At 48.2% G+C, this 25,769-nt stretch overlaps 1 protein-coding gene across 3 annotated transcripts in view; it reads right to left on the bottom strand.

The window, feature by feature from the left end:
* Positions 1-1,274: 1,274 nt before the first annotated feature.
* Positions 1,275-25,769, bottom strand: part of TJP1 (tight junction protein 1) — a 72,677-nt gene continuing 48,182 nt past the window's right edge. Inside the window, exons 9-28 of one of the 3 annotated variants that reach the window (XM_081337641.1) lie at positions 24,698-24,840; positions 23,048-23,153; positions 22,480-22,630; positions 21,537-21,645; positions 21,227-21,446; positions 20,550-20,734; positions 19,987-20,082; positions 19,611-19,693; positions 18,803-19,013; positions 17,910-18,010; positions 16,825-17,178; positions 15,512-15,760; positions 13,706-14,587; positions 13,187-13,284; positions 12,291-12,512; positions 11,650-11,813; positions 10,037-10,505; positions 9,385-9,602; positions 8,007-8,150; positions 1,275-3,183 (exon numbers count right to left, since the gene is read on the bottom strand). In XM_081337641.1, the coding sequence (XP_081193767.1) occupies positions 3,089-3,183; positions 8,007-8,150; positions 9,385-9,602; positions 10,037-10,505; positions 11,650-11,813; positions 12,291-12,512; positions 13,187-13,284; positions 13,706-14,587; positions 15,512-15,760; positions 16,825-17,178; positions 17,910-18,010; positions 18,803-19,013; positions 19,611-19,693; positions 19,987-20,082; positions 20,550-20,734; positions 21,227-21,446; positions 21,537-21,645; positions 22,480-22,630; positions 23,048-23,153; positions 24,698-24,840 (4,300 nt within the window). In that variant the 3' untranslated portion in view covers positions 1,275-3,088. The remainder of the gene's footprint in view (positions 3,184-8,006; positions 8,151-9,384; positions 9,603-10,036; positions 10,506-11,649; positions 11,814-12,290; positions 12,513-13,186; positions 13,285-13,705; positions 14,588-15,511; positions 15,761-16,824; positions 17,179-17,909; positions 18,011-18,802; positions 19,014-19,610; positions 19,694-19,986; positions 20,083-20,549; positions 20,735-21,226; positions 21,447-21,536; positions 21,646-22,479; positions 22,631-23,047; positions 23,154-24,697; positions 24,841-25,769) is intronic. The other 2 variants (XM_081337642.1, XM_081337643.1) reach the window with 2 other exon arrangements.

Below are 25,769 nucleotides of genomic sequence, written 5' to 3'. Positions count from 1 at the left end.
AAAAGGCAGGTCGCTGCTGGGTTCTTCCAAGTTGCTTTCTTCTCAGGCTAGTCTACGATCCTGGGATTTTCTCTCATCCAAACACTGACCTTGCTTCGCTTGAGAACCAAGTTTCAGTCCCTGTGGACAGTCCACACTCTTAGTTCTACACCAGTCCATCTTTGGGCCAAAATTCCCAGATGGGATCACGATGCGTATTAAGGCCGGAAAAACCACGGAAGCTTCCACGGCACCTGGGAAGCAGAAATCCACCTCCATCTCCTGTAGAATGGAGCGGCCTTCTCCCCCCACCACAGATGCTTGGGGAGGGGGGGGAAACCTCTGCTGTGAGGTTGCCTAGAGACCACAACAGCAAGATGGGTTGGGAAAGGTCAGGCACCCCGATATTGCAGGGATGGGACAGAGACAAGCGAAGCAAAGCACAAAAGCCACAACGAAAAGCTACTACAGACCCCAACTTGTCTAAAGCAGAAGGCCGCAGGGGGTCTGGCCCACAGGCAACGACAGGGTAGAGAGAGCGAGGCAATTAGCCATTAGAAGGAAACTGACCTCCTTATTCCACAGAAGTTGACCTTATGCAAGTAAACCCAGATGTTGCCATCTCACCCCAGTTCATCTCAGCCCTTCCTGAGATGCCAGCAGAACAGACCCTCCTCACCCCGAAGTCTCCTTAAGAACTTTAACCTCAAATTCGGAACCACAACCTCTAGCACAGAGGCCCCCAACCTTTTGGGCACCAGGGACCAGTTCCGTGGAGAGGTTTTTCCGTGGACTGGAGGGGACGTGGTTTCATGTACTGCCTGCATCCCACGGTCAGGGCTTTGCTTGTTTCTGGCATGCCGCGGCCCAGTACTGGTCCACGGACCGGAGGTTGGGGACCCCTGCTCTAGAAAGTTGAAGACAGCAAAGGCTGTTGGGGCACAGTACTTAAAACCGATGGAGCCGCAATCTGTATTTTTTTTTCCACTTACCTAATAATGCTCTTTCAGGAGGGAGCTGAAAAAACACAACACACACCTTTCCACCACCCCAAAGTAGAAACTGGAAGAATTAGACATAAGATGGCTCACAAATTTGGTTACATCCAGGTTCTTTCAATGGGATCATGCTAAGGAAAACTTTTTTAGAACAAAAAACAAAAAAACCCGGTTTTTTTTCCTGGCGGCTGGGTGGGGAAGCATCTCTGCAGCCCAAGGAACATCGTGGGACTTTCAGCAGCTCTGCCTGGAGGCAAAACGCAGTGGGATTTTGAAGTAAAGAGAAAGGTTATGGAATCAGGGCATCAGCTACATGCATTTCGGACAGAAACAAGGAGATGCGGGATTCTTCTATTTTAAAAACAGTTTTTATTCTGCATATTTAGAAATGTGTAATTTTTAATAACGGCAAAGAAAAAAAAATCAGCCACACCTGAATAGCTAAAGAACCGATTAACAGAATGCAGTGGTATATTATCTAAACAGAAAGTGTGTGGATGTGCCATAATAAATTGTCTATTAGTAAAAAAATACATTTCAGGGCACATGGTGCAGTATCCGTATCACAAAATTACAGTAGGGATACTTTTCTTTTTTTTCTTTTCCCCAAGAAGATAATCAAACTAGAGAATTCCAAGTTAGTCTTTAAATGCAGCACTTTAAAGTCCTTGTTCTCATGTACGGTAGAAATGCTGCGTTATTGCTGCCAGATCTTAAAGTTCAAGGCTCAAAAGGTTTGAGAATACAAAGATATTAAGAAACTTCCATTTTGTATTTATATATATATATATATATATATATATATATATATATATATATATATATATATATATATATATATATATATGTAAAATACATATCCTCGTATATATTATATATATAAAAAAGGTAAAGCTTATAAAAGTTAATTTACAAACCAAGAACAAAAGTGGTACGCACAACTTTTTATATACAAGCAATCTAGAATATCTATAAATTTTTCCAAAATGCATAGCAGAAAACAAAATTAAAAATTAAAAAAAGAGAGAGAGAGAGAGAGAGAGGAAAAAAAATACCGTTATGTTCTTCAGAATTCCCCTGTTTGGACAATGCAAAACCCAGGATGTCACTAACTCTCTTTTGGTCTCCCAGTGAACAAATTCACACAACCTCAAACAACCCACCTTCCCCCCTCCCCGAGTCGTAATTTCTCTAGGTCAGTAGTAGCACGGTGAGCTACGATGACAATGAAAACTATGTTAAAAGCAGGAGGATAAGGCAACGCTGCTAAATAACGTGGTCTGTCACAGATGTGGTGAATTTCGAGAGGCACATGAACCCCATGCGTTTTTCTCTTTTCCCAGTAACAAAAAGGGCGTGGGAAAGAGAGGGTCTTCATACAAACAGGTGAACTAGCAGGTAAGCTAATCCTGGGCAAGAGAAGGACAAATTTCCCACTTATTGTGCTAGCAAAATCTTTTTTTGCCTCCAGGGAATGGGCAAAAACACAGGAAGGGGGAAAAAAACCCCTCAGGTTGCCAGTTATTTTTTTCCCCCACCCCCAAAAAAACAAAAATGAAGGAATGATGTTATCTTTGCATATTCTAAGGATGGTTCAACATGTTCGGTGTTTGTTTTTTAAATTAAAAAGGGAAAAAGATGAAGAAAACTTTTAACAAGACCAAATAAACGAAAGAAAGAAACGACGACGACAACAAAAGATTCACCCCGAATTCAACAGTGAATTATGAACCTCTGGAGGGGGTGGGGAGAGACACTAAATTGCATTGCTTTAGTGGTAGTTTAAGGTTTAACGCTACGATGCGTTAAAAGTGTCCCGTTAAGGGAGGTGAGAGCTTGCCCGCCAGGACTTTGCGTGGCCCCTGTAGACCGGTTTAGCTGCTGCAAACGCGTGTACCCTGATCATGGTTCAAGAACGTTCTGACTAGCTGTTGTTAGTCAAACCACAGATTGCTTAATACTAGGAGAAGGGTTAATACTTGAAAAGAGTGGTGCAGTTTCTATGCAGGTGGTGGTTTGTTGATTTTTTTTTTGTGTGTTTTTGTTTTTTGGTCTGATTTTCTTTTTTAAAATCTTGGTTTCGCACTCAGATCCACTCACTAAGGTAAGGGTTAGAAGTGATCTATTAGAACTGACACACAATTGGCTCCAACAAGATAATTTGGATCTCCGGGAAGAGACTTGTTCTGCCAAGTTTTGGGGTCACCTGTGGGAGGAAAACAACGTAGTAGTTTAGTATCCATCATCAACAGGGGAACAATCTTGGATAACAGCATCTAAAGATAACAAGAATGTAAAAAATAATAATAATAATCACCTCCTGGTTTAGGGAGGAACAGGCAAACACGTAACAGGGGCAGGTTTTCTGATCTCAAACACCCTGGGAATACTTCCAGGATCAATAGGATTGGTAGCTCAGGTTGAAGTCCTTGGTGCTCTCCGAGTGTGGGTGCTTTCTTGCAGATATCACCCACAGCACTGATGATGTTACCTAGTTGGGTAATGACATGTCTGCAAGAAAACAGCCAAGCTCAAGGAGCAACTAAGGACCCCCAGGCCACAAGGGATTTTGGCTATGGGAAACTCCTCCAACGTGAGTTATCTCCTTGATCTTCAACTTTCTAGAGTTGAAGAGTTGAACCTTGGCCGTTAGTAGATAGGTGGACTTCAACTCCCAGAATTCCCCAGTCAGAGTTTAAGTCTTCAGGTTGCCAAGGTTGAGAAGGGCACTCCTAAATCATCAAACCTAGCCATGGGATCAAGCAGCCTGATATGCAGAAGTTCAAACAGGCTGGGATGCTCTCCAAGGAATCTAACTTCACCTTAGCTTGAAACTATTAAGACAGTCACCGTGAGTATTCCTCCCCTGTGTATTAATGATGGCCAATTTTTGGAGAGCCCCTAAGGCTTCAGGTGGCCCCCTGTGGCCCTGGGGGGACCAAGCCTGAGGCCAGCTGAAGATCAGGTCAATCTAATGCAACAATTCTCAACAGGCAGACGGGGAAGCTTTCAAAGAAAGAGTTGACCCTAAGGGTCCATACCTGCATTGTAGGAGAAGACTTTTTCTCCTAGAAGCGGCTGGGGTGTCAGCCAAGATGACCCCCCCCCCCTTTATACAACTCTCTTTAGGATTGACAGTCCAACTCTGTACCAGTTTTTCACAGCCTGTGCTAATTTCTGCCTTCTCACTTTGCTCAAAAAAAATATCCACAAGGACAATGGATGGAGACCCAACCTTAAAGCAGCAACCCCCAACCTTTGGGCACCTGGGACCGGTTCCGTGGAGAGAGGGGCCCTGGTTTTGTGTGCTGCCTGCATCCCCCTGATGGAGCTTCGCTTGTTTGCACGGACCGGCTTCTGGCATGCCATGGACTGGCCACGGGTCATAAAAGAGCCAAGGTTGCCTACCCCTGGACTAGGGGTTTTAAGAATGGGGCCACTAAAATCAACTTTCAGACACAGGTGGGAAAACCACCCGCCAGCTTTTAGCATCCGTCTCTATTAACCATATTAGCTGTGGCTGTTAAGAATTGTGGAGGATCACAATTTTGTCACCTCTTTTCCATAGCCCTATTTCTTCTAGCTATAATATCGTCCCATCACAGCGCTACGCTCTTAATGATGCAATGTTGATTTTAGGTCTAATGTAGCTATTGAAATACAGCCAAGTGATGATGGCCCCTTGGTTTCTAAGCCATGTGGACCCTCACTTTCTAGGCCAGCTTGCAATCTTTCTGCACACGTATGGAAATCAGATTGTGCAGAACAAAGCTAAGATTTACTTCTAGGGTGTGATACCCAGGGCAACCTAAGAGGTTAAGTTACTATCTCCTTATGTCGGATTAAGATGCAACCAAAGTTAGCCTGATTTCTTTCTAACTGTTTCTTCCAGTTACTCTGTTTTGGAGAAATGCCAATTATCTACTGTTTAATCATTACTCTGTAATGATTTCCACTACTTGCACCCTTATCTTTTACAAACGAACAATCCCTGAAACTCTTGGGAACTTCACAATCAGACACTTAGAATAACACAACGGGATTATGTAGGCAAACAAGAACCTTCTTCCAAGACCACACAGTTCTTGTGAGAACTGCACGGAAACAACAGGATCAACACTACGACCAAGAGGCAGGAGTTAGTAGTGACACATACAAAGGGAGCCCCTTGGATTATGCCCTCCTTGGAATTGCAAAAGCCAGCCCATGTTTAGCAGAGTCAGGGAAAAAAATCCTCCCAATTCATAAAAAGGGCAAATGGTTGGTTAATTCTGAGCTCCCCAAATATTTTGTTTTTTTCAGTTGTTTTAAACAGAATATTCTTTCCACACTGAGTAGACATTCAGCCCCTTAGCTAGATCACTCAACTGTTGGTTAAGAAACCAACGTGGAAGGTCATCTTTGGAAGCAGAGGTCCACCAGTGTTAGTACTACAAGGCTCCGACTTCCAGGTGCAGTGGAGGAGAGAAAGCTGGTGGGAACTTGGCAGGCAAGGACCTATATCCAGAGGCCCTTTTTTAATGTGGAAGGAAATGACAGTGTGAACACAGGAGGTTCATGGTTAGTTCAGAAAGAGGCCTCTGGGAAGAGCTTTGACCTTGGCGTTCCAAGGATTCAGGGTGCGATGGGTCATTTAAAGTGAGGTGTGACGTGCCCCAGCCTGCACTTCATGAGATGAGATGAGAACCAAAAGAAGGACAATAGAATTTGGAGGATAATGTGGCCAGCACATTTGAACATTTTTTGTTTTGGAAACAAGATGTGTTTGCGAGAGGTTAGTATGCGTCATAAAATGTTCATTTCGAGACAGACAGAGCATGGAGAACATGTTAGGAGAAGCTCGAGAGGAAGAGACAGCGAGGAAGAGAACCCCAGAATCAAGCAGAGGAAGTTTCTTTTTTGTTTGTTCGTTTTGTTTAGGAAAAAAAAGAAAAGAAAACGTGTTTATTTAAGACATTGTATGGCTTTACACATCAGAAGACAGAGTTGGCCAGTTGTGAAAATTGTCCCGTGGAGCAAAGATAACCAACGTAACAGCACACTGAATGAAGGTTAGGCTGCAGAGATGCTCGAGTACAAACAGGAAAAGGCAAAATGAGTTTAACGCCACACACCCGCACACCACAGCAGCACCCAACGAAGACCCCAAACGCAGAAGCACAGGAGGGAGAGAGAACGAACGTGGCAGGACCACCATCAACCCCCCCCCACCCCTCTTTTCGCTCATTTCAAGTTAATTCGTTACAAAATAGGGATCGAAAAGCAGGCTCTGGAGGCGAAAGGGAGAATTGTGGATCCTCGTGAACGCAAGAGGTCCATTTTCTAAGATTTCCCAATCTTGTTTTTTTTAGGGGGGTGGGTGGGGGGATTTCACACACAGCAGCATGCAAACTCATGCACTGAATTCCAGTAAGACTCAACCAGTTACGGCTTCTCTACATAACTGGTTCTCCTAATATTTTAGAAATACTCATTGCTGCTATTGGTTCCCCCCTTCATCAACACACCGGCATTGAAAATGATCAGATACATCAGTGAACAAATAGGAATACATTTCTTAAATGCTGCACACATAAATACATTGCTTCTATATACCATATGCAGATATGTATACATTGAAGGATGCCAAACGTTTTTTACGCTTATGTGGCTGGAAACACCCCTTTTAAAAACTTTTTTAAAATTATTGTTTCGTCCATTACCAGCCCCCATCATAAAATTGCTTAAACTTTACACCAGGACCTCTGTGCTCCAGGAAAGCGTTGGACCTCAGGTTTTAAGCCAATGAGACCTCCCCTCTTTAGGGAGAGTGAGTGGGGGGCTTTCGTACTTGCTACTTTAGGGGGAGCACAAGCCAGTCCCACCTGTCCTCAGATCTCTCCTATCTTGGAAGGCCTTGCAAAGCCTTCGTCTCTCTGTAACATCTCCCCGTTTAGGAGGAAGCATAAGTACAGGTAGTCCTCGACTTAAAACAATTCCTTTACTGGCCGTCTGAACTTTACAGCGGCACTGGGAAAAGTGACTTATGACCAGCTCTCACACTTACGACCGTTGCAGCATCCCCATGGTCATATGATCAAAATTCAAACGCTTGGCAACTGACTCCCATTTATGACGGCTGCAGTGTCCCAGGCTCACGGGATCCCCTTCTGCCATCTTCTGACAAGCAAAATCAATGGGGGAAGCCGGGTTCGTTTAACAACCGTGCGACCCACTTAATAACTGCAGTGATTCACTTAAAGAATTGTGGCAAAACTCACTTAATAACCATCTCAGCAAGAGAAATTTTGGCCTTGCGGTCGTAGGTTGAGGAGTATCTTTTTATATTGAGGGAGGGGGGGTTGAAGGCAAGGATTTTATTTTATTTTTTTGCAAAAGGGCCCTTTTTTATAACTGCCAAATTCATCTGTTCCTTAGAAACCAAGCGTTCGCTGCCTCGAGGTTCAGCGGACGGGGAGTGAGGTGTTACTGGAGGAGCAAGGAAGAATTCGACTCGGACAGACCCCTGTTAGGACACAACTGACCAAAGGAAGGAAGGGAAGGGATTTCTGGTCTATTATCATCTGTCACTCATCCAAAAGGGCTTGGCAGTGTGCCAGACTGGCCAGAAAGGGAGAGGGAGAGGGAGGGAGAGGGAGGGAGGGAGGGAGGGAGGGAGGGGGAGAGAGAGAGAGAGAGAGAGAGAGAGAGAGAGAAGAGAGAGAGAGAGAGAAAATGGCGCAAGGCAAGACAGCGGGTAGATAATGGCGTCGTTAAACGGGACCGTGATAACGTCCTGGATTATCTACCATGTCACTGTTGATTGACTCATCATGATTTGGTGCAATGGTGGCGTTTTGTTTTTTGTTTTGTTTTTTGCATCGCGATGCAGACACTGGCAATGAAACATGAAATGGAGAGCGGAGACGAAAAAGAGGAGAGATATAGTCCCATCTCAAGATTCCACAGTGGGGCCCGCCTGGGACAGGCGAGCTTAAATGATTCGGTAGCACCCATAAGCCCCCAAAGGACAGAGGGAGGACAGCATACCCGACGAGGAGTCGGAGGATTTTAGAGCAAAAGACCAACCATCAGGGGTCATGGACGCACAGTGTGGCAAGCGCAGCTCGACGGGCTTCAGGAATTTCAGTCCGTGCGGCCCACACATCACCAGCGGGCTCAGCAGCGTCTCGCCTGCAGGGGAGGACGGAAAGGAGAGGCGTTAGCAGCACCCCGCACACCCTCGGACAGCCCCCCCACCCGCAAGCCACAGACCGGGTGGGCGTCCCAAAGGAGGAATATATTCCTGGCTTAAAGAGACAGCCGGGGGAAAACGGTGCTCTACATCAGCGTTTCCCAAACGTTCCCGGCTGGCGGTATGGCGCGGAGGGGGACATTTTTGTGCGAGGGGCAGTGGGGATGCATGAATGCACAGCCTGGTTCGGGGGCCCCTGTGTTAAGGTGTCGTATAAACCAGTTCCCTGGGGGGTGGGAGGAAAGGGGATGGTTTTGTGTGAGAGGCAGGCGTGAGCAGCTTCATTTGTGCGGTGTGCACAGCTTGTGCGAGTGGGGTCACAAAGGCATGCGTGTTTGTCCACTGCTGGCATGGCATGGATCTGAATGGGCTGTGGCCCGAGGGCTTGGGGACCCCTGCTCTACAGGGAGCTGCCCTGGAAGAACATCTGGAAGCTTCAATGGGGTCCTGGTTGCTCCCAGACTGTTTTCTTGCAGACGTTTCATGGCTCAACTAGGTAACAAAACCAGTATACTGGTAGTAGGGAGGAGAGGAGGAGGATTGGGGGGGGGGTCCTTGGTGCTCTCTGATCTTTGGCTGTTTTCTTACATTTCACGACCCAACTGGGTAACATCATCAGTACTAGTAGGAGGGAGAGGAGGAGGAGGAGGAGGAGGAGGAGGATTGGGGGGGGTCCTTGGTGCTCTCTGAGCTTGGCTGTTTTCTTACATTTCACGACCCAACTGGGTAACATCATCAGTACTAGTAGGAAGGAGAGGAGGAGGAGGAGGAGGATGGGGGGGGTCCTTGGTGCTCTCTGAGCTTTGGCTGTTTTCTTGCAAGAGATTTCATGGCCCAACTAGGTGACAAATCCATCCGTGCTAGAAAGGAGTGGGGTTACTTTCTGTTTACCCTAGTTTCTATCTCCTCCGTTCGGACTGAGTGGTGGGGACTGGAAGGCTTCATGTTCTTTGCAGCCATCTGGTTATTAGACTGATCCTCAGAGTGATAATGACCAGATGACTGCAAAGGATTCCATTCCCCACCATTCAGTTAGAACGGAAGAAGCTTCCTGGACGAGAAGGGAAATGTTCTCAAGGAGCAAAGAACAGGAAAGCCCAGCTGCCCTTTGGGGGAAAAGCACCTTTGGGACCGACAAGGAAGGAAAGGGAGAATGTTGCCCTCTTTTCTTACCTTTCTCTTTGTCTAGAGGCGGAAGGATACTGTTATCTCGGCAGACCTTAAAATAGATCTCCTGTTCTATTCCCTCCGGAATGGCTCCTTGCGGGATAATTATGCTAACGCCAGTCTCTATGGAGCTGAGGACGCCCCCGTTGCTGTTGAAAACGCCCCTCGCGGTGGCTATGACGGTGTGGCCTTCCTCTTCGTCATCATCCTCCAAAGCAGAAGGGCTGAAGACAGAGAGGTGCAATCAGATCAGGGGCTTTGCTTGCCGGTGTTTTATGACCCAACTCAGTGACTTCATCGGTGCAAGGGAGTGTGGGGCTTGCGTGTGTGCATGCGCACCCCCTATTCGCCGCTAGTGTTGCGGCAGCACACAGGTGCTAGCGATACCGTGTCATACAGGCGCTAGCTAACGTCACTACGGGCGAACCCCCACTTGCACTAGCATCGCGGTGGCGCAGGGGTGTTAGTGTCGCTCAAGAGCTCGTGGCCCCGTGTGCATTGTGCACGCAATTGTGGCCCCGTTTGTGCGTGCGCTTGCAGCTCCGTTCGTGCACGCATGCGCCGCGCGTAGAGGCATCTCCACACACACCCCTGCACCGGGCGGCCAACCAAGAACGGGTCGGGGAGCCCTGCGTCAGACGGTGACCGCCCGCCTTACCTGACAGGGATGGCCTTCGGCACGGCGCTGATGTTATTTGGTTGGTACTTGAGTTTGTCCACTTGGCTGGAGAAGCTCTCCGCGTTGCCCTCGAACTCGGGCTGAGCGGAGCCGTGTGCTTTCAGGAGGGGCTGGGGAGAAGGTTGGGGCTTGGCTGAAGGCATCTCTGCGGGCTTCGGGAGGGTCTCCTCCGGCAAGAGGTTGTGGTTGAACTTGGGGCTTTCGAACTTGCGCTCGAAGGGCCGGGCCGCGCTGGTGTAGGGCTTGGAAGAGGTGGTGAAGCGGTTGTAGGCTGGGGTGGCTTTGGGCAGAGGCTCAATCCCGTTGATGGGGTTTTTATCCGGGAAGCTCTTCTGCGGGTAATAAGTAGCCTGGACCGTCTCTTCTCGGCTGGAAGATCTGAAAGCAGCTGGTTTGTTCTGGGGCCCGGCTGGCAGCTCCGCTTTGGACAGGGGGGGATTCTGGAAGTCTGGCAGAGAGTGGATTGCAATAAAAAATGTTTTGGGGGGGAAAAAAAAGCAGAGGTGGGCACGTGTTAAAGCAAAGAAATATTGGACAAAAGTACACACTTGGCTAGAAAAGATGCTGGGAAACGGGTAGGCTTTAAACCTGAATTTTTTTTTAATTAGGCATAATACCAGAAGAGCTTGATAAACAAAGTCTATATTTGATTTTGCCTGCGATAACAGCAGCAAGACTTGTATTTGCACAATATTGGAAAATTGAAGAAATACCATCGGAGGAAGAGATAAGTAAAAAAATGCTAGATTGTGCAGAAATGGAGACTTACTTTGAGATTGAAAGAAACAAGAAGAATATTTTCACACTTGGGACTTATTTTACCAACGGTTGGAGAAGCGAATTAGGGATTAGGAATTTAATTTGTATTAGTGAACGATGAACTCAGACAACACGTTTGTTGAATAAGCGCTGTTGAATTGTATTAAAAAATTAATAAAAAATAATTATTATAATAAAAAAAGCAGAGGAGATGGCAATATTTCAAAACCTGCAGCTACAAGTTGCACTTATTCAGCTGAGCCCCATTTCCTCCTGAAAAAAGGATCAGGTCACGGAGGCGCTTTTTGCTAAAATCAGAACTGCAGGTAGTTTAGTGGCCATTTGAAGTTACAACAGCACTGGAAAAAGTGACTTACGACCGTTTTTCACACTTACAACCGTTGCAGCATCCCCTCGTGATCACGTGTTCAGAATTCAGAGGCTTTGGCAACTGGCGTGTACTTATGACGGTTGTAGTGTCCATGTGTGTGTGTTCGTGAGTGTGTGTGTCCGGTGATCCCCTTTTGCGACCTTCTGACAAGCGAAGTCAATGGGGAAGCCAGATTCACTTTAGAACCGCGGCGATTCATTTAAGCACGGTGGCAAGGAAGGTCGTAAAATGGGGCAAACTCATGAACTCTCTTCCTTAGCAACGGAAATTTTGGGCTCCGTTGTGGTCGTAAGTCAAGGCTACCTGCACCTGTTACCTTCTTTTTTTTTTTTTTTTGCAAACTGTCATCTCACGATGGGTCCCCACACCAGATTTGCTACCCACAATCCCCGAATGGGAGACAGGAGCGTTTCAGTAGATGCAGGACGAATTTGAGGCTCACCTTCAGCCAGGACAGACTTGGGTTGGAGAGACACGATGGGGTTATTGATGGACTGAGGTTGGGTATACTGGACTGAGGGCCCCGGGGGAGTTACTTGAGGAGGGGGCTCGTAGCGCTTGTCTCCGAGACCCCTCTCCAGAGGCTCCAGGTCTGCTGACTTCCCCCTGTTAGGGCACAAGAAGAGGACATCAACCCTACAACTTCTTGCCGTTCGATTTCTCTGAAAACACTCTATCACTTCCACCCACAAAGAATATTTCATTTCTGGGATAATTCCCGTCGATCCTTTAAAGAAACGTTTCTCAACCTCGGCAATTTTATGGACTTCAGCTCCCAGAATTCTCCACGGATGGCTGGGGCATTCTGGGAGTTGAAGTCCGTACGTCTTAAACTTGCCGAGTTTGGAGAGCCCCGTTTTAGACTCACACTGGCCTTAAAGGCTCCGAATTCAACTCCCCCCCCCCCCGATCTGAGGAACAATGGAGGAAGACAAGGAAAGGGGGCCGGCTACAGAAACCCACAGGATGAGGAAGCTTTGTTACAGGGACAGCTTTGCCAACGAGAGGCACTGGACCGTAAGGGGGCCTGGGGGTCTTCTAGTCTGACCCCCTGCTTAGGAAGGAAGAGGAACAAAGCTTTACTTGGAGGAGTAATTGGTGTAGTTCAGCTGGTTGTGAACGGCTTTCCCTTGCTCCGCGTGGTGGCTGCTGGGGACTTGCACGGCGGGCTTGCTATCGTAATTGCGGCGGTCAAAGTAGGAGAGCTGCTTGCGGTAATATTCCTCGTCTTCTTCCGGGTCGTAGTGGTTGGCTCGGACGATGTCCTCGGGGGGCTTGGCTTGAGGTCTCTGCGGTTCAGGGGCTCTAGCGGCACCGGAGAAATTCAAAGGAATTTTACTTATTTCCTACCTTTACTATTTTTATAAAAGAGTGGGTGAGAGAGCGAGCCGTGGTGCTTTACACACGAGGGAACAAACTCCGAATTGCGCTACAGAAGCTCAAGATTTATATAAAAACTAGGACTATGGTATGATCACAGCTAGTCCTCGTTTAATGACCGTTCACAGCTACGACAGTGATAAAAAAATAACTTTATGGCCAATCTGTGAAGACTGAGGATCTTCACAGATTGGCCATAAAGTTATTTTTTTTATCACTGTCGTAGTTGTGAACGGTCATTAAACGAGGATTACCTGTCATCACACCATACCATTGATACCATTGAGGACCTTCACCGGTCCGCCAAGAGAAGGAAAGCTGAAGCCAGATCATAAGCACAGTCACAGTTTCATTTAAGGACTGCTTCACTCAGTGACCAAAAGGCCAGTTCCAAATGTGGTCACTAAATGAGGACTACAGCTAATAGACTGGTTACATCTTAGGGATCATTTCAAAAGAACAAGCAATGGAGCCATCTGCTTGCGAGAGCAGATGCCAGAGTTGCCTCCAGCTTCATGCAGGCAACTTGTGCGTTGCTGCTGGGTCATTGGCACGCGCGTGCACACACACGGACACACACACACCCCTTCTGCACTTACCTGTAAGCTGATTTGTCGCGCTCGCTTGGATTCTGAGAGGCTGCTTTAGGGCTGGTGAGGGGTGCCACGTTTGGCTTAGGCGCAAGTTCTGGAGGATGCTAAAAGGCAGATAGATCAAGTCAGAAAAGAATGGCAAGGATCCCACCGGGATGCTTCTTTCACCACTGCTGGGGCCAAAAACAGCATCCTTTCAGTTAGGATGGAGGAGCAGATATTGCCAACGCTTTAAAAAGGGGACCCATTTTCGTAATGTTCACTTTTTCTGTTTAATTTACCCGCCCTTGAAAATCAGCGTTACCTAAATTATTACAGTGTGAACAATTTTAAGTTGATATTGCATAAAATGGCTGTCCTCGGGAAGGAAGGGAGGGAGGGAGGAGATGGGAATGAGAAGGAGGGAGAGAGCCTGGAGCTTTAACTGCCTCCCACGTCTTACTTCTCAAATCCTCCAACACCCTTCTAACTCCCACCAGACATCTGGAGAAGCAGCAGCTGCCCGTAGCCCTTCCGAGGTCCCACCTTCACCGCGGAGAGGTCGTTCGAGTCCTTGATCTTCTCCAACGACGAGGACCGCTTGTTCTCAAACATCTTCACCCGGGTGAGCACCGACTGGGGTTTCATGGCCGGGTCGTCCTCCTCCTCCTCGGCGGGCGGTGTGGGCAGTGCTTTACTGTTGCAAGGCAAGGCTTCGGGCTTGCTCTGGGAAGGGAGGGGAGGATGCGGAGCCCCGCTGCTGAGGGATGGTTCGTAGGGAGCCGCTTTCACGCTGAAGCCCGGCGGCGGAGGCGCTTGCTCGTAGCCTCGGGGTTGCGACTCGAAGTAATGCTTTGGCTCGGGCGAGCGTGGCACCGTGGCGGAGTATGTCTGGGGCTCAGACTTGTACCTCCCATGGACTTCATAGCCGGGGGGAGGCGGCTCCTCGTATCTCAGCTGGGAGAGGTTGAAGGCTTTGGGGCCTGGCTCGTAGCGGGCCCGGCTGTCGTAGGCCACGGGGGGAGATTCTTCGAAGCGCGGCGGTTGTGCCGTGAAGTAGCCGCTGCGCCCTGTGCTCTCCTCGGCGTTTTGCCGAGGGTCGAAATCCCGGGGTGGCTGGCTTTCGTAGGGGGGCCGAGGCTGGTAGGGCTGCTTTTCCTCATAATACATCCAGTGGTCTTCGTAGGGGGGTACGCGCTCCTCGTAAGGTAGACGAGGGTCATAGCCGTGGGGAAATGGGTCCACGTAGCTGGAGTCGTAGCGGTATGCCAGAGGCTCGTAATCCCGGTTGGCCGGCTTCTCCGGATACTGACCCTGAAGTTCGTACGTCAGATTCGGCTCCTTCTCCTGTCTCTGTACTGGCTGCTTCAAGGCAAAGTTTTGACGGGCAAGGTCCTCGTTTACGAAGGGATGGTCCTTCCTGTACATCTGTGCAAAGAGAGTGTTTTGCTTCCGTCAGATATTGCAGGACATCTGAAATCAATCTATCTCGGTCAAATTAGGGCTTTACCACACCCAGAGCATCAAAATTTTAGCTGTTTTCAAAAGCTGACAAATAGTTCTCACTTAGCAACTGCCTCGTTCAGCAACTGAACGACCAACCTTTGCATTTACGACCCTCCCGGGTCTATAAAGCAAAGGAAAGCAGACATCCAATGGTTAAGCACACTTGTGGTTTTACATAGCAACTGCTTCGCTGAACGACAGAGTTGCCAGACTTAACTGTGGTTGCTAATCGAGGACTGCTCATACTCTGGGGATCCGCTGGCCATCAAAATCAACCTAACAAACACTCCAGCTAAAAATTTAGCCCTGCCCAAGGGGGAAGATCAGAATCAAACAGTCCTGAGAATCAGTGCTGCCACCCGTCCCCCACAGCTGGTAAAAATACAGGGTGACTCGAAGCCATTTCTATTCCATGCCAAAAAAATCCCGTTATTATCACTCTGGAAACACGGCTGCGATTTCCTGAAAAGTGCAGTAACAAAAGTAAGAGAAAGCTTTCAGCCACGCCTCACTTAGTAAAACAACACAACACAAAACAATACAAAGAAACAAGAATCAAGCTGTAAAGCTTTGAAATGCAAGACGCCGGTGGTACCTTTCAACTGATCTCTAATTGCAGCAGAAATGAGGATTGGTCCTTGAATGCATGCAAATCAATGAACGCCCCGGCCCCAAGTTAGCTATTTTTTTTTCTCAAAGCACAGAAATTCTTTTGGACTGCAGGAAGAGAGGGTAGCTGAGCAGCAACGAGACCCCTTAGTAGGCAAGCAAAGCAGGTACGATCAGGCAATCGTTTCGACGGGCAGCCCCCGGACCCGTGCGAGGTTTCCGCGTGGCCACGGGTACCTTGGTCGCATCTATGTGCGGTGGTAAAGAAGCCAGCTCCGGGTCTCTGAGCACCAGGTGGGGCGCCGCCTCGGGGCCAGCCATCCTTAGGGGCCCCGCTGGTGGCTGGTACGAGTTGTAGGGGGCCGCCCCAGGGTCCTCCAGCCTGACACTGGAGAGGCTTACACAGGGGTTAGCGGCAGAAGTCAAGGAGGCCGGGCCCCCCATTTCTGGCGACGGGGGAAGGTAGGGGGCCAAAGCGTCTGCTTTCTGCGAAGTGTTTAAAACAACAGGTTTCGGTCAAGCCGGGACTCTCCCGGTGCATGAAAAAACATTATTAGTATTATTTATTAAACTGACAGCCTTGCCCCGTCTCATCGATAAGGCGATTCTGGGCAGCTTATGGATATTAGTTATAATCACCCCACAATTCCCCTACAGAGACGTCTTCTACATGCATTTTAAGTCAGCTGGTCCTTTCGTGTAGGAAACCATAGTTGACCAACAGGAATAAAAATGGGGCAATTTGAAGAAAAAAGGGGGCAGACCCTAGGATAACCCAGCAGATTCTCTTACTTCGCTAAGCTTGTGGAGCGAATTTGTTTCATTTCCCAGCTAATTTCACCATTTCCTACCAGTATTCCTTGAGGTTTGACTCTAATGGAGCCTGTCCATTACAGGCATACCATGGGTCCCTCACCTAATCGATCTGATTTTACTATCTTTTTTCTGATGGTCGCTATGCGCCAACAGTTTGCTAGGGGTGAGGTTCTGCAAAAAGCCGTCATAAAGTAGGATCATGTCACTGTGGGACGCTGCAAATGGCCCTAGTTGTGTTGTGGAGGGGAGGGGGGGAAAGAGAAAATGTAGTCATGTTACTGTGGGGGGGGCAGGGAGGAGATCATCGAAACTTTAGATCCGGGTTGATCGTAACGACGAAAACACCACAAAGGTCAGGATAAGAACACGGAGGTGACTTGGTAAGGCTAACACTGAAAAACTGACCAAAAAAAATATGATTTGTTGGCCCACCATGGATGCTTTTGAGAGCCTAAAGCGGGATTAACTTATTTGAAATCAGAGGGGACCGGTTACGTGGAGAGAGGTTCTTCCACAGACCAGAGAGTGTGTGGTTTGGTGTGCTGCCTGCATCCCACGGATGGGGCTTTGCTTGTTTGTGTGGGCCGGTGGCTGGCATGCCGCGGCCCGGTACCGGTCCACAGACTGGAGGTTGGGGACCCCTGTTTTAAATAACCAGAGGGAATCCATTCGGGGTCCTGGGCTGGTGGGAACCGAAGAGGTTTGCTTGTCTCGGGTTCTGCTAACATCCTTACCGGTTGAGCAGTATTGTTTTTAAAAGCAGGAGATTCTATCCTGTGATTCGGCTGTGGCTGGCCTTGGGACCCAAAGGGAGGGTAGGTCTGGTTCTCTGGATGGACCCCGGAGGCGTCTTCTCTTACAGGTTCAGAGGAGCGCGTAATGGCAGATTCTGGGGGGGTCCCAACCTCGTCGTTGAGCGTCTCGTCCAGCTCTTGGTCGGTGTAGGCTCCGCCTTCGGTATCCGTGTCCTCGTAGTCGGAGGTGTGCCGGCTGTCGGTGCTGTACATGGAGTACTCGCTACCTGGAGCCGACAGGTAGGACAGCCGGTCATCATGTAGATCAAGGTCGTCACTTGTAGTACCATCTGCCTGTTTTTAGACACATCAGAGTTGGACAGTTGAATGGGGAGGTGGTGACATCGCCTCGGTCTCAAGTGCAAAGGTTGGACTCTACACCTCCTTGGGAATTTGCTGAAGGATCTCGAATCTCCTCCGAGACCTTCTCTACAAGTGAGGTAGAGGAAGCTCAGAGAACACCAAGGACCCCACAGCTCAACCCTGAGTTACAAATATTCTCTTCTAAGGTAGAGGAATCTCTTTATCTAAACCCGGAGAACAACGGCCCTCATCAACACGGTTGAGTTTGTTGGGCTTATGCTTCCTACACCTTTTCCTAACAGCAGCTAACAGGCTCCTATTGACAGGTCCGGCAGCAGAAGTCAGAAGCATTGTAAGCTGCTGCTGCTGCTTCCGTCCAACTTGGTCACAAGGGACAGGAGGTCTAAGCGGCCCACCTAAGCAGATGTTCACATTCCCCCAAACCATTCAGTTGCCTATCAAGTAGGCAGGTCTTAAGAGGTATCAACTAAAGGCCAATTGATCCTTTTATGTCCCTCATCTCCAATCTCTACTTCTTTGTTAATTCTTCTTCAGCTGGCCTGCACTGATTTCAAAAGAACAGCTGCTTCAGTTGCAGCTGCCCTTCAAATCTCTTTCAGCCACGTGAAGAAGCTGATTGTCACCTAAAATCCATCGAGATTCTGAACACGTTGAACAAGGCTATCAAAGACTTCTGCTAACGAACCGGAAGAATGCCGTACCTTTCCTTCTGACACCCAAACTAGCTGGTTTTGTTGTTGCTGAATTGCTTCCTTGAGAGCTCCATACCATCCGTCGTTCATGGAATTCAAGTTAATGGTAGCTAAAGACAGGCAGAAAAGGGAAGGAAATGCCTAGGGTGAAATTAAGTCACGGCTACAACTTGCACAACCGTCTTCAGCGATTCTAGAAGCCTTGCGAGAGGCAGAAAGAGACTGCTTTGAGGATTTTGAGAGGTTAGACCTTGGATTTAGAAAGAACTCCCTTCCAAAAAAAATTCTGGTTTTTGTCATCTACCTTGCAAGTGTTAGCAGAATTCCGGGGCCATTTCACTTAAGAGGAGACGGGGTTTGTGAGACTTTGCAGAATAGGGCTGATTTCATTAAGAGCCTTGAGTGATGTTTTCCAGATAGTGTTGCTCCATGTCAGAGGTCCCCAACCTTTTGGGCACCAGGGACCAACGGTTCCGTGGAGAAAGGTTTTTCCGTGGACCAGAGGGGGCCTGGTTTTGTGTGCTGCCTGCATCCTGTGGATGAGGTTTTCCTTGTTTGTGCAGACTGGTTGCTGGCATGCCTCGGCCTGGTACTGGTCCACGGACCGGGGATTGGGGACCCCTGCTCCACATTAATTATTTCAAGGACACCTTTTCTTTTTAAAAAAAAAAAATAGGCCCACAGGCATCAAGACAAAGAATTGGAAGATAGGAATGAAGGAATGAAGGAAGGAAGGAAGGAAGGAAGGAAGGAAGGAAGGAAGGAAGGAAGGAAGGAAGGAAGGAAGGAAGGAAGGAAGGAAGGAAGGAAGGAAGGAAAACAGAGGGAGGGAGGAGGGAGGGACCAAGTCAGGGAAAAATACCTTATTTATTCAACCCAACCCTTCTTCCTGGCATGCTCACCTGTAAAGAGGTGATGGTTGTTTTTGCGTAACTTGTGAGCCCTCTCGTACAATTTCCTGGCACTTTTCCGGGATTCTGGACAGAGTCTCGTCCTCATGGTCTTTACCCCCTGCTTGGAGTCTGGGTTCAAGAACACCACAATGGGATACCACTGGGCATAGTTTAGGCGGTCCACAGCATTTGGAGTGACGTCTAAGAGGGCATGCTTGTCCTGAGAAATGAGAACATGGATAAGAAAGGTGAGCGGAACGTCTGTCCGTCAGTTGACGAAAAGCAAGCACCTGGATGAGCCTTGTGCAAGGCATAGATATTTGGCCACTGTAAGACCTGTGGACTACAACTCCCAGAATTCACAACCAGTTTGGTTTTTGCTGAGGATTCTGGGAGTTGAAGCACAGTGGTACCTTGGTACTCAACAGCTTTGAAATATTCATCGAATTTGGCAGTCAACGCATTTGGATGCAAAAATATTGTCCCCCGTACTTATTGTTCAGCACTCAACGCACCAAGCTAGAACTTGATAGTGCCAGCTGCCTTGTGACTCACTACATTGTTTTTGGTACTTGTGGCACCTCCTGGAACCAATGAACCACGAGCACCAATATACCACCGTGCACAGAACTAGAAGGCACCAAGATTGTGAAAAGCCTACTATTAAGAAAAAAAAAAGAAATAAATTCAGGCAGATGAAAGCTGTAATTTTGCACTTTGGGGAGTTTCCAGAATGGGGAAGGATAGTTGGAAGTACAATTATTCTCACGAATAGGATAAAGTTTGTCTGGGGAAACAGGAGCATCCAATTACTTACCCTGTCAATGATCTGTTTTATTGTGTGAAGACGAATGATGCCTGAGCTACGTTGATCGGTCCCAGCATCCCTGGGCTCACTTTCTGTTGGGGGGAAAAGGGGGGGGGGAGCACACATTATCCATTATTCATGAAACATTCGAACAGGTACCTGGTTCTCCTTTTCAGTGCCTCCCTTGCTCTGGAGACAGCAGCGAGCCCTGGGTGCCAAAAAAAAGCCTCTTCTAGATGTCAGTGCTTTTCGTTAAAGGTTGTGTTTGCCGGCAGTCCCAGTTGGCCCGGCTATTTCCACTGCCCTCCCTCTTCCGCTAGCTGGTCGAGCCTTTTGCTCAGCCGAGAAAGCGACAACTGACTCAAGAGGGCGGTGAGGTGCTTACTGGCGATCTGATAAATGTCGGGCTCCTCGCGAGCCAGCTTCTCCCGGGCAACATCTGCAATTGGTCCAAAGATGGTCACCGGCCGGAGAAATCCAGCTAGAACGAAAAAGCAACGTCCGAGTAAGTTTTCTCCTGAAAAACACTGAGCGATGTGTTGATTGGCAAGAAAAAGGTGGGGTCTGGACCGTGTCCTAGTTGAGAATGGAAGGAGCTGGAATCCCAAACCCCTTTGGGAGAACGTCAGGTCGAGGAGCAGACGTGGCTCAGAGGCAAAAAAAAAGCCACAATCTCGGTGACCCATCAAGGTTGGAGATCAGACCTCTGGCTTTCAGGATGAAAAAGAAGCCCTCTCCTCTTCAGCTCCGTCTAAACACAAGCTCCTCCTCACCACTCTTCCTAGAGGGTCACCCTTCCTGCTTCAGCAGGGGGTGGGACTAGAGGACCTCCAAGGTCCCTTCCGACTCTGTTACGCTGTGATTCTGTTAGGGCCTCTTGCCTGAACAGGGGGTGGACTAGAGGACCTCCAAGGTCCCTTCCAACGCTGTTGTCTTCTTCAAACCCACCTTCTCGGAGGACCACCCTCTCATAGGCAGGAAACTTGGTCTGAACTGGTTGGGCAGACAGATCTTCTCTGCTTTTCCTCAGGTTTCGCTTGGAGCTGCGCAGACCTCGGAATCTCCAGAAATCCGCCCGGTCCCCCCCTGCGGTCTTTGGCAGGGTGTACTGGACACTGGCCAGCTGCTCAGCTCTGGGTGGAACAGACAATAACACAAAACAATGGAGACCCGCAAAGCGAGGGGCCAGCGATGTCCAGGGGGACGGATGCCCAACTGCAAAGTAGGCGAAAGGAAAGGACAGGCAGAGTCCTTGGCTTACGATCACAACCGGGACTATGATTTCTGCTGCTAAGAAAGCCAGTGACTGTGGGTTGCGTCTGATTTTATGACCTTTTGTTGTTGAGCGATTTTATGACCTCCGGTTGTTAAGAGGCAACTGGACTTCCTCGTTTTTTCTTTGAAGACAGTTTTGCTTCTCATCCAAGAAGCTTCTTTCGCTCAGAGTTGAAGAAGATGAGAAGCAAAATGTCTTCAGAGGAAAACAAGGAAGTCCAGTTGCCTCTTGAAAAAGCACGTTTGAGATAACCAGGACCTGGAGGACTGAGGATCTCCGTAGACCTTCTAAGCACCGCTTCAGCTCTCTAGGCAGATGTTGGCTTGAGGGGAACAACTCTGAAATATACCTGTTTTTGTTGGGTATGATGCCTCTTTCCACTTCCTTGTGATTCTTGCCAATCCGAATCGCCAGCCAGGAGCCAAGCTTGCCGTTGTACAGGGTGTCCACCACGCGGAAGACCTCCCCTTTGTTGAAGCTGAGCCCGTATGGAGACTCCTTCTCGTACTCAAAGTGGGTTCGGATGTAGAAAGAATCTCCCACGTCAGATTCCACGATGCGCCGATAGACTGTAACGACAGAAAGGCAGAAAAAGCAGCTGAAGGCTTTTGTCGCCGGTCAAGCTGATCTAGCAAGGCCAGCGAAGAGCGCGGACTCACCGTCTTTCTTCTTCTGTGCCAGAATGGTGACCTCTTCTCCTTTGGGGAGGTCAAGCAAGAAGAGAACGGCTTCCTCTCGGATGATGTTGGTGAAGTCAACGTTGTTTACCTGGCGCCCAAAAGGAACATCAACTTTACAAAAATAAACGTACAATGCAGTGAATCCAAGCAGACAGCAATCTGTTTTTTCATAAACAGCTGTACTGAGTTTCTGTTATGTTTCTTAGGTTCCAGATGTTGTGTCATTTGACTGGGACTTAGTGCCCTTCACAGACACCAGCAGATGTCTCCCCAGAACACCTTCTTGGCCTTCTGCTATAACTTCTTTGCTAATCGCCAACATTTAACTTAGGCGTGGTGCTCTCTGAACCCCCTTGTTTTCTTGCAGACGTTTCATGGCCCAACTAGGTAATGTCATCAGCGCTTGAAGAGTGGGGTTTGCGGAGTAGAGGCCGAAGAGGACTTTGAGGTCTTTGGTGCTCTCTGAACTTCTTTTCTTGCAGATGTCTTGCACTTCATCAGTGCAAGAAAACAACTCTAAGCTCCGAGAGCACCAAGACCGCCTCCTCCTCCACTCTGCAAACCCCCCTCCCTCCTAGCACTGATGATGCTACCTAGTTGGGTCATGAAACATCTGCAAGAAAGAAAAAAACAAGCTCAGAGAGCACTGAAGACCTCACAGTCCTCTTCCTCCTCTGTACAAACCCCTCTAGCACTGATGTTGTTACCTAGTTGGTTCATGAAACATCTGCAAGAAAGCCACCCAGCTCAGAGAGCACCAAGGACCCCACAGTTTAACCCCGAGTTACAAAGACTCTCCTCTATCGGCCTTTCCTTCTCTCTGAGTCTACAGATACAACCAGGTTACGTCTTTGAGGGCCTTTTACACAACGGCTGAAGACGTTGCAGCTGGATTGGAATGAAACCAGGGCTGCCCACCTACCCTGAGGATCTGATCGCCTTCTTCCAGGCCTTCCCTGGCAGCAGGGCTGTCCTCCAAGACGCCAGCCACAAATATGCCAACGTCGTTGCCACCAGCCAACCTCAAGCCAACGCTGTCTCCCTTCTTGAATTTCACAAGCTTCATGCTCGGCCTGCGAGAATTAGAAGAACAGATTTTTAATCCGGGGGTCTTGCCAGCTACTGTTTTTTGCGTATTGTGATGATTTAGATGACTGTGAAGTGCTGTCAGGACACAGAGTCAGTCAAAAGCCCCTCTTCATTTATTTTTGTCCCCAAGTCATTAAAAGAGAGAATATTTAAATTAGCACACTGGTCTAAATAAAAAAAACTTTTAATAACTATATAGCAAATATAAAAATTAAATTTAAAACACCTAAGTGACATTATATAGCATTTGAGGCCCAGAAAGTGGCGATCCGAATAGCTTTATCCGTTGGCCAGGAACCAACCGTCCATTGTACATGGTCCATGAAGATGACGGCGTATCAGAAAACGTTCAGGACACAGGCTGGTGTGAGACACGGGACGAAAGGCGAAAATCCCCTTACCGAAGCATCCCGTCTTCATGCGTTGAGTTTGGTAAAGGGCCGTCGGTGGGACTAACGGGTAAATCCACGTCGGGCTGTCCGGCCTGCGCATAGACGGGTTTCGGTTCTATTCAGACAAGACAAAACGTTGCATGGAACGAAGGATGCCTTTTAATGAAAACGAAGCCGGGACACGGCTGTGACTTAAGTTCACTCTTGTATGCCTTTGGGACTCAACAAGAATTCTAGAACTATTTCTCCTTGGGCTCTGGCGTGTAAGGAAAGTGTGCCGTGTGGGGTAGGGTTTAAGGGGTTAGGCGAAGGGTTCTAGTCCCCCACGAGGGTTGACTTTGGGCCAGGCCCTTTCTCCTTCCAGCCTAGCCTACCCACTAGGGAGGAAAACAGGAGGCATCAGTGGGAGAGGGTTGAACTGTGGGGTCTTTGGTCCTCTCTGAGCTTGGTGGTTTCCTTGCAGATGTTTCAGGACCCAAGTAGGTAACATCTTGGGAGGGAGGGGGGTTTGCGGGGAGGAGGAGGAGGAGGCGGCGACTGTGGGGCCCTTTCTGTTTTCTGAGCTTGGCAGATTTCTTACAGACGTTTTCATGACTCAGCTAGGTAACCTCATCTGTGCTGGAAGGAAGTGTGGTTTGTTCTCTGTGAATATACAAGTGGCTTGAGGATGGTCATCAGCACTAATGATGTTTCCTAGTTGGGTAAGAGAAGCCCTGAAAGAAAACCACCAAGCTCAGAGAGTGCCAAGGACCCCATAAAACGGGGTGGCGCTGCCTATTCTGTCCCTTGAGCCGCTGAACCAAAGGCAAGACAGAGATCGCCTAAACAATAAATAGTCTTGCATCCGCAGCGCAATAATTACTGGAAGGCAGAGAGCAGGAAGAAAGACATTTGGCCTGTCTCAAGTTCATTTCCTTACACAATTCAGAGATATTAACAACGAGATTAGGAGTGAGTTAAAGCAGCTGTTTATAAAGCTCCTCCATCACCATCTGGCTGTTAATTTGGAGTGTGGGAGACCATGTAAATATAGTAGGAGTGCCGATAACAGGAAAGCATTTGGGAAGGTAAATAAGGAGGGATTGATTATATGCTGGAATGTTTGGCCTGGTGCCAGGAGATAATCTTAGGCTTAATTAAGAACAGGCTGATCGGAGTCTAGAAATTAGCCTGTCCCAATAAAGATCGAGTTTCCTTGGGTGTATCTTCCTTCATGCATGCGTCCATCTAGGTGTGCCTGTGTACAGATAGTCCTCGATTTACGACAGTTCATTTAGTGACCATTTGAAGTTACAGCGGCATTGAAAAAAAGGGACTTGTGACTATTTTTCATACTTACGACCGTTGAGGTGCCCCCACGGTCACATGATCAAAATTTCTAGGAACTGACTCATATTTATGAGGGTTGCCGTGTCCCAGGGATACGTGGATCCCCCTTGTCGATCTTCTGGCAAACAAAGTCAATGGGGAAGCCAGATTCACTTAACAACTGTGTGGCTCACTTAACGACTGTGATGAGAAAGGTCATAAAATGGGGCAAAACTCCCTGAAGCAATGTCTCGCTTAGCCACAGAAATCTTGGGGTCGTCCACTGTGGTCGTAAGCAGAGGACTGCCTGTATAAGAATTAAAAAAAATTAAGTGCTAGCTTAATCCTTACCTGGAAGTGGCGGCGTCTGTTTGTCGTTCTTTTCGGCTACAGATTCTTCTACGGCTTTGGCTAGAGAAGCTTCCTCCGCATTCTTCACCGGTGTGGAAACCGTTCCTGGCTTGGTTATTCTGTCATCATCTCTATTCCGGTGACTGCATCAAGAGAAACAAAAAACTCCCTTTCAAATGGGCAGCCGTAATGATAGGCTCTAGCGAGGAAATCCAGACATTTCATAACAAAGATCTGCTATGGGAGGTGGCACAAAGCGGGGAATAAACAACCTGTTTGGGCTCTATGGCTGCAAAACAATCCACTGAAGGCCTCCTAGAACCGGCCCTTCCGGATATGCAAGAGAGTGGACAATTATCTGTCTGAAATGCGATAGGGTGTCTTGCTTCAGCAAGGGGTTGGACTAGAAGACCTCCACGGTCCCTCCCGACTCGGTTATTCCATCCATTTGGTCACAGAATGGCCTACAGGGGTATCCAACCTTGGCAAATTTAAGATCTGTGGATTTCAACTCCCAGAATTCCCCAGCCAGCCACAGACCATGCCACCCCAAAAATATGAAACCATGTCAGATATCTCAGTGTCTATAATGCTGAAAGATGGAGAGAGACAAAGAACTAGTAAAAGAGCCAATGGCACCTTCACAAAACCAGCAATTAATTGTCCTTACAGACCCATCAAGCTAATGTAACAGAACAACAGTTGGAAGGGACCTTAGAGGTCTTCTAGTCCAGCCCCCTGCTCAGGCAGGAAACCTTATATCATTTCAGACAAATGGCTATCCAGTCTCTTCTTAAAAGCTCTCACCGATGGCGCATCCACAACTTCCAGAGGCAAATTGTTCCACTGGTTAATTGTTCTCACTGTCAGGCAATTTCTCCTTAAATCCTGGTTGCTTCTCTCCTTAATAAGTTTCCATCCGTTGCTTCTTGACTTGCCTTCTGATGCTTTGGAGAATAGGTTGACCCCCTCTTCTTTGTGGCAGCCCCTCAAATACTGGAAGACTGCTATCATGTCACCCCTCATCCTTCTCGTCATTAAACTAGACATACCCAATTCCAGCAACTGTTCT

The sequence above is a fragment of the Vipera berus genome, assembly GCF_964194415.1.
Source record: "Vipera berus genome assembly, chromosome: 12".
NCBI classification, from domain to species: Eukaryota; Metazoa; Chordata; class Lepidosauria; order Squamata; family Viperidae; genus Vipera; species Vipera berus.
Note: the sequence above shows the minus strand (reverse complement) of the source record. Positions and strands in the feature narration are given on the sequence as shown.